A 7,529-nucleotide genomic window follows, 5' to 3' on the forward strand; every position below is an offset into this window, starting at 1 on the left:
TATCTAGCTTCTCATATTCCTTCCAAAATAACACACAATGATTCTCACATGCATCTATCTTGATATAGTCCAAGCCTAGATCGCGAACCACCCTTTGCACTTTCTCCATTGTGTTTGGGACACAATGACCTTTAGGGAGAAACTTTGAGATCAGAAAGAGTACCCCTCCAATGCTTTGTTACTTATCCCATACAAGCACTTAACCTGGAAAAGTTCCACAATAAAAGATATCTTTGTACCATCTTCGCAACTTGGATATAATTCCTTTTTTGCCTCCTGTAGTAACTTGAAGAAGACCTTGGCTTGCTCATTTGGCTCATCTTCATCACCGATCTCTCCTCGTATTTCACCTTTGATTAGGGATTTAATCAAATTACTGGCCTCATCATCTTCACTCGGTGTGCCGCCTTCTTCATTGTCTACTCCAGAATCATGTGGTGCACCTTCATCATCGTTCTGTACTTGTACATCTGCTGCTGCTGGGTCGTCATTGTGTACTTGTACATCACTAGGTCCTGCATCTTCATTGTGAAAAACCACATCAGCTGAACCTTCCCCTTCCATTATAAAACTTTCAGCAAACCCTGTTGAAAGGACATGAATCTGAAGCACAGCTCATGTTCTATGTGACATGCATAGACATTTACGGCATGGACATGCTGCAGTTCCACCCCTCGAAGTGCCACTATATGTCCTGTCCAAAAACTACATGAATTTGTTCTGCCACTCAGTTGAAGAACGAGGCAAGCGCATCCAACTCCTATCATCGCCTGACATCTGCGTGATGAAGATGAACGATGATCACCAATTTAGCCAGCGTATTTACATACATAATTGAACTATATATGTGCAGCCCATAGTGATCTCGTACCTTTCGCCGTGAGGATGGCTTGTCTGATTGATCGATCGATGTGGAAATCAGGGCAAAAATCAGCTATACTCTACCTAAATTAATCACATTACAGCACAATTAGTGAGCTATAGGGTAATACAAATTATACATCGGAGGCTAGGAGCTTTTGATTCTCATACCTTCAAAACTGATTCTGTGATCCACGGGTTGCACCTCTATGGAGGTCCGAAGGGCAGTGGAGCGGAGGTCGGAGGAGTCCAGATGCCGAGCAGTGGCGGCGGTCGCCCTCACCCCCGTGCGCAGCGCCCCCTGAGGATCGCGACTCCACCCTCGTTCGCAGCGCCCCCTAAATCAGTGAATATACACTTCCAATTTTCAATTACATGCCATGCCTCCACCCTGAGGATCGCGACTCCCCTGAAGAAGCGAGTCAGGCAGGGACGTATGGGGTGGGCTGTGGGCAAGCGGCCATGCCCTGCGTCTGAGCCGCATGTATACCTGAAGTATTCTCCTATGTACTACGTCCAGCAGCATTTCATAGAAGTTTGGGTGTCTACTCTTGCCGGTACCCCTCATGACGTGGCACTCCGAGCAACTAAGTTTCCTTAACTTCTCGCAAGAGAGCATGGTAAAAACCATCCGGCAACGTCTCTTTTGTCATGTTGAGATGCTAGCTCACCAAGTCAGCTATGTTCTGGCGTGCAATGGCTGATTGGCTTCCTACGTCTGGTTGGTGGTTTCCACAATGACAAGTCGACAACCATGCATGGATGCAGTAGGAAACAGTAGATTTGAACATGAACACACCAGCTCGATGTACGGAGGAACACAAAAATGTGATCTGCTAGTGCATTTATTTAGGATTATATTTATTATAATTTCATGTAAATTTTTTAAATTAAACCAGATTCCAAATTAAAGCTTGACAAAGAAACGCAAATGCATTAAATAATTAAGCTTCCATTCTCTTCCCACTTTGTGAACATTATCGAGACACTTGTAACAACCAAAGTAAATCCGATTTAGAGTATTTGCATATCCAAAGTTTACTCTCGTCTCTTTATGAAAATTGACGAGCCGTACGAAACCAAGCAAACCTTTTCACTACTGGACTCAGGGTTGAAAGCATCTAGGCCCCTAATTTGTGTTTTGGTAATTAATGACTTTCAGGGTGGACTAACAATTTCTTGAGATGTGAGAATAGGTTAGTCCCGGATATGAGTTGAACCAAAAAGGGTGTCTTGGCGATAGTTTGAAATCTTTGAATCTAAAGAAGCTCAAGGCAAAGGTATAAGATAGGGTTTTTCTATTTTACCGGTCAAGAGGTGATTAGAGGATGAAAATTGACCGGATTTATAGGCTAGATAGCCGTACTATCAAGAGGGGTCAATTTCATTTGCTTGACGGTTCTATAGTGCCACTTTGCTCGAACAATTGTATTGCATGCATGAGGGCTAACCTCTTTTGAAAAAGTGCAAAAAGAAGTTGAGAAAAATCTTTTTTTTGAGAAAAGTAAACTAGTGTGCGGCGGACGGTCCGCTCCTATGAGAGAACGGTCCGCAGGTCTTTTTCTCTGCGCAAAATCTAACCAAGTCCCAGGCATGGCCTGATAAAAAAATTGCCCATCCTCGTTTCCTCCCCCCACGCCGCCCCCTTTTATTTCACGACTTCCTCATCTACCATGTCGCCGCCCTACACATGCTTCCTCATCTACCACGTCGCCGCCTCCACACGGTTAGGGTTTTTGGATTCCACCGAAGAGAAGTCGAACATGACGACAACTCCAACGAGTGGAACACCTCCGTCCTCGATGTCGATGCGCACACCTGCAGGAGCGGGGATGCCAACAACTCCAGCGGCGACGGCGACGCCGGCAAGTTCATCTAGACCCAACGCCACCATGTCCCTTTTTGGGGCAACATGTTTGTCCGGGACGCCAACAACTCTGGCGGCGGCGGCGGTGGCGCCGACAAGTTCATACAGACCCAACGCCACCATGTCCCTTTTTGGGGCAACATGTTCATCCGGGTCGACAGCAGCACTTGGTGATCAACAAGAGAGCACCCTGCCAATCAATGAGACCAATGATAGGTAACACCTATTGGCTTCCTATTTTTGGATTCAACATCTCGGGTTTAGAGTTTTAGATATATAATCTTGAAAATGTTCTAGGAAAAATCTAGCCTAAGAGCATCGACGCTGCAGGGACATGCAGGAAGCAGTGCGCCATGGGGATAATGTAGATCGAATGCCTGGGATTAATGATATGTAGGGATTAATGAGTTTGGCCTCTGTCCATACACATAGTATACATATTTCTAATTTAGAATGGGACTGTAAGCATTTCCTATCAATTAAGCTAAGAAGAACAAGTGTGCAATATTTAGTGTTTCCTAGTATAAATATTTTTTTGGTTTACTTTAATTTCAGTCATGGGGGTGCACATATAGTTCAAATAAGTGGCACTAAGTTTTAATTACTTTCTCTGTCTGTACACATACTATATGTACACTGGTTTCCTTTTAAGTATATTGTTGTATCATCACTAGTGCTTAAGTTTGATACTATTGTAATATTTGGCAGCTCGGATCAAACATGGACTCTCTATTTCACTTGCGAGGGATTGCCGGGGGGGGGGGGCAAGAGTCTTCTACTATTACAATCACTAGGGCTGATCTCACCCTGAGTAACTTGCTTGCAATGAAATTACAATTGGGGTATAGGGTAAGGGACTATTTGTACTACAAGAGGAGATGTGGTAATGCAGCAACATTACACGAAATCGAAGAAGAAGTCAATGTAGATGCTATGATAGCATGTAATGAGGAGGAAAGACAGGTCAGACTATTGCTGTCCAAGGAACAAAAAATAGACCAGAATGTGAACATAACACCCTTGAAAGTACCTGGAAGGAGACCCATTAGGGAAGAGAATATAGATGAAGATGAGGAGTCAATTGATGCTTACAAGGAATGGTTGCACGTCATGCATAAGGAAAACCGATTCACGGGTAAGTGTTATGTTGGACTCCTATATATTTCAAAATTGTTGTATTATTTTATATTGGAGAAGCCTTTGTACTAATATTAGCTTGGCTGACCCAGATTTGAAAGATATCGACAGGGATGACACCACCAAAACTTACAAAGAATGGTTAAGGGTGCAAGGACAACTGAATGATATTAGTAATATAACATCTGTCCCTACATATCTATTGTTAATATTCCTTCACAAACATATCATATCTTACACAAGTGACCAATATTTTCTGCAGTGGCATATGTGGACAGTAATCATCATACAGATGTAGTACTTTCAAGTGAAGATAGCAACCCCACACCGCCAGTAAACAGACCATCTCATGCTCGGCGTTTCATTCCACAGGGAGAGGGAACTAGTAAGTAATGAATATTTTCAATTTATTGTGAGGTTCAGTTAATTTTAAACTATGTCAATAGTTTTTTAAGTGTTTTGCTTTGTATATAATCATTTTTCATGGACAAGACTCCAAAAAGAGGAAGCCAAGAGGTAACTTGAAAGGATGGACAGCAACAAACAAGAGAACCAGGGAGGCGTCTCAGAAGCTTAGCATCCAGTTCTCTAGGCTTGGAGGACCTGTAGGTTCAAACAAACGAATATTTGTTGATGAAATAACACTGTTCACGAGGAAAAGAGCACCTCTCATCGGAGTAAGAACATGGAGAGATATCCATGTGGATGTCAAAATTGCAATAGCAAACGATGTGCTGGTAAGCTTCTGTTATCCATGTGGATGTCAAAATTTCAATACCAAATTATTGTTTAAGAAGTAATTTATTTAGGCTTTACCTTGAGCAGGCTAAGTGGGACCTTGAGGATAACGAGGCGAACAGAATCAAGATATGGACGGTGGCTAATGACCGTTACAAAGGATGGCGATCTACATTTAGTGCTACCTACAAGGCGTACACCACCTATGAAGAGAGAATGAGACATAGGCCAGAAGAATTAGACATTGTTGAGTGGAACTATCTGGTGTCGTATTTTGGCACCGAAGAATTCCAGGTTTGTTCCCAATTTTTTAAAAAACTTGCCAATTCCACTTCTGACGTCAAGGTTTATGTTTTGTGCACTGCTGATTTTATAAAAATCAAATCATTGCTGGTTCTGTGCAGAGGATTAGCAATAAGAATTCTCAGAATCGGCACAATCGACAGATACACCATGTTATAGGATCAAAGGGTTTTTCTCAATTGAGCTATGAGAAGGTAAAAAATTCTGTCACAAGGTTTTCCTTCAGGCATTTTTTTATGGTTTATGCTTGTGCCCCCAAATGACAATGCCATGATATTGTTATAACCTATATAGTCTTTGTATTTGATAGAGATATTTAGCCCACTGCCCACTACAAAAAAATATATTTTGCATCCTTGTATACAGAAAGCTAAAAAGTACTAAAACTAATGTGTGCCAACAAAAAGAAGAACTTGGATTCTATACTTTTTCAATAGCAATAAATATTTCTGTTATCTTCTGTTTTTAAATTCGTGGTGGATATCTTCCTGATCTTTACAGTTTATAAAAGCTTCTACATTTCACTAGATTATGAAATATGGCTAATTTTTTACATTCTTGCCTAATTAGAGGGACCAACTAACTGGTGAAGAGCCAAATGATATGGAGCTTTTTATGATGACCCACCAACAAAATGGACAATGGACAAGCGAGGAATCTAGGGAAGTCTATGTGAGTATTAAACAGTTTTTACAACCCTTATTAAGTGATGCAACTGTCCTCGCTTAGAATTAAAGTTTTAATTAACTAAATGTCTTTGCTTTGTTAGGACAATGCAACTAGGAAGATTATGGAGCTAGAGTCAAGGCCTGACGCAAATGTCATCTCAGACTTAGAGCAGAACCAGATTTTCCAATCAACCTACAAGGAAATGAGAAAAATCAAATCAAATAAGATGCATGCTAATGGTTACCTTGCAAGGTACCCAACTAGAAAGGAGCTACTATCGAAGGACTACCAGCGCAAACTGCAACAGGAGGAAGCCCTCATTGAATCGTTTGGATGGCTGCAAGATAGACTAGAAGCTCAAGAAGTTGAAAGGGAAGCCGAGAGGCAAGAACATAGGCGTCAGCTTGAACAGATGAACAAGGAAAGGGAGGCTGATAGAGAAGCACTTAGGCAAGCTATGTTAATGTTGCAAGCAGCCCAACAGCAAGCTTCAGTACAAAAGGTAATATTAACAACATCTATGTTCTCATAGTTTATTGAACTGAAAATCATGATCTTGAACCCAATTCGAAATGCAGGCTAGCACAATTGTGGAGCCAACTGAAAATGTTGCTGCTGCTGCAACAATTGAGGGGACACAAAATGTAACAACTACAATGGGAGAACACATGATGCATAGTCAGCAGGTAGTTTGATGATAATTGAAGAATGTTTAATTATAACATGCTTGGCATATTCTTGTCAAGGGGTGTAATTTTTACCACCAACCATTTATTTTCAGGTTACCCAAGAAACCAGCCAGCCAGAACAACAACCCCCTTCTTCCGCAGCTGAAGAACGTCTCACTAGAGGGCGCATGACTAGAAGTAATTTGGCAGCGAATTCGGGTGTTGTTTATACTATAGCAAAGCAACTGAAGGAAACTGCGGCTAGGAAAAGATCTGCATTGTCCAAAAAGAATACACAGGTACTATGTGAAACCTTTTATCTCTCTTTGCATTAAAAAGGAACATATAGTCCTTTTGGAGAAGTACATAGCTATTCTTTTGTTCTGCTCCTAAATATGGTCCAGGCTTAGTTTCCTCTTGCTGATTAGAAATATATATGGATGTGTTTGTGCTCATAAAATGTCTTGGGAGGCAGCTGCATGTATGTTTATATTTGCTTTACGCTTCAAAGTTCATGGTTGATAGTACTGCAGCTCACAGAACTCTAGTACTGCAGCTCGTGTTTTGCTTCAGTGTTCAATTAGCTTTGCCACCACTAGTCTTAGTTTAACTAATGCATGTCAATGATTTTTTCAGGAGGAATCTTGAGTTTGAGAAGGAGCATGCGAATGGTGGGACGATGGCCAACATACATATCAAGGGAACCTTCACTGCTACAGTAGACATTAGTCTTTTGATTTGAATGAGTTCAAATAGTTGTCTGTGCTTAACACATTATTATGTGTTAAGCTATCTACTTGTGTTCTCATTTAGTTTGACACTCGGTGTGTTTTGTTAAAGATTTTGTATGAACAAATTATATTTCGTTTTAATGGATGTCGATGCTTCCTTCATTATGTATTTGTCATTTTGCGATTATTAATTTAAGCTACCAAACAAAGTGTCGCAACATGAATTATTAATATATTAATCTGGCGTTGCAATATATGATGGCACATATAACAACCACATTTAGTCGTAGCAATAGGTACGATAATCGTGGCAATAGAGAAACTATCTCTTGCAACTACAAAAAGATGACGGTGGCAATAGAGGAATCTACCTATAGCAACCATATAGTTAGTAACGTGGCAATAGATGACCTGTCTATAGCAACCAACCTAAGTAACGTGGCAATAGCCTATGCCATCTATAGCAACCATTCAGAAACGTGGCAATATACGACCTCTCTGTAGCAACCAACCTGAAGAGATGTTGCAATAACCTAAGCCACCTATAGCAACCAT

General features: G+C 41.0%; 1 protein-coding gene and 1 long non-coding RNA gene across 2 annotated transcripts; both read left to right on the forward strand.

Annotated features, from left to right (window-relative positions):
• Positions 1 to 3,661: 3,661 nt before the first annotated feature.
• LOC136470132 (uncharacterized) lies at positions 3,662 to 5,719 on the forward strand. Its single transcript, XM_066468083.1, has 7 exons — positions 3,662 to 3,863; positions 4,128 to 4,250; positions 4,358 to 4,602; positions 4,691 to 4,897; positions 5,008 to 5,100; positions 5,477 to 5,578; positions 5,690 to 5,719. Exons 1-7 carry the CDS (start codon positions 3,662 to 3,664, stop codon positions 5,717 to 5,719), a joined length of 1,002 nt encoding a protein of 333 aa, XP_066324180.1.
• A 199-nt stretch (positions 5,720 to 5,918) lies between these two features.
• On the forward strand, positions 5,919 to 6,475 carry LOC136473931 (uncharacterized). The gene is made up of 3 exons (XR_010762810.1): positions 5,919 to 6,077; positions 6,154 to 6,261; positions 6,357 to 6,475. It is a non-coding gene; the product is annotated as an uncharacterized lncRNA (long non-coding RNA).
• Positions 6,476 to 7,529: the final 1,054 nt, after the last annotated feature.

This window comes from Miscanthus floridulus, chromosome 8 (genome assembly GCF_019320115.1).
Source record: "Miscanthus floridulus cultivar M001 chromosome 8, ASM1932011v1, whole genome shotgun sequence".
Taxonomy (NCBI): Eukaryota; Viridiplantae; Streptophyta; class Magnoliopsida; order Poales; family Poaceae; genus Miscanthus; species Miscanthus floridulus.

Excerpts from the sequence above, each read along its gene's own strand:
- LOC136470132 (XM_066468083.1), top strand. The coding sequence starts at position 3,662 with ATGATAGCATGTAATGAGGAGGAAAGACAGGTCAGACTATTGCTGTCC. Across the intron at positions 5,101-5,476 it reads CTCAATTGAGCTATGAGAAG|AGGGACCAACTAACTGGTGA; the intron begins GTAAAAAATTCT and ends TTGCCTAATTAG. Across the intron at positions 5,579-5,689 it reads AGGAATCTAGGGAAGTCTAT|GAAGATTATGGAGCTAGAGT; the intron begins GTGAGTATTAAA and ends CAATGCAACTAG.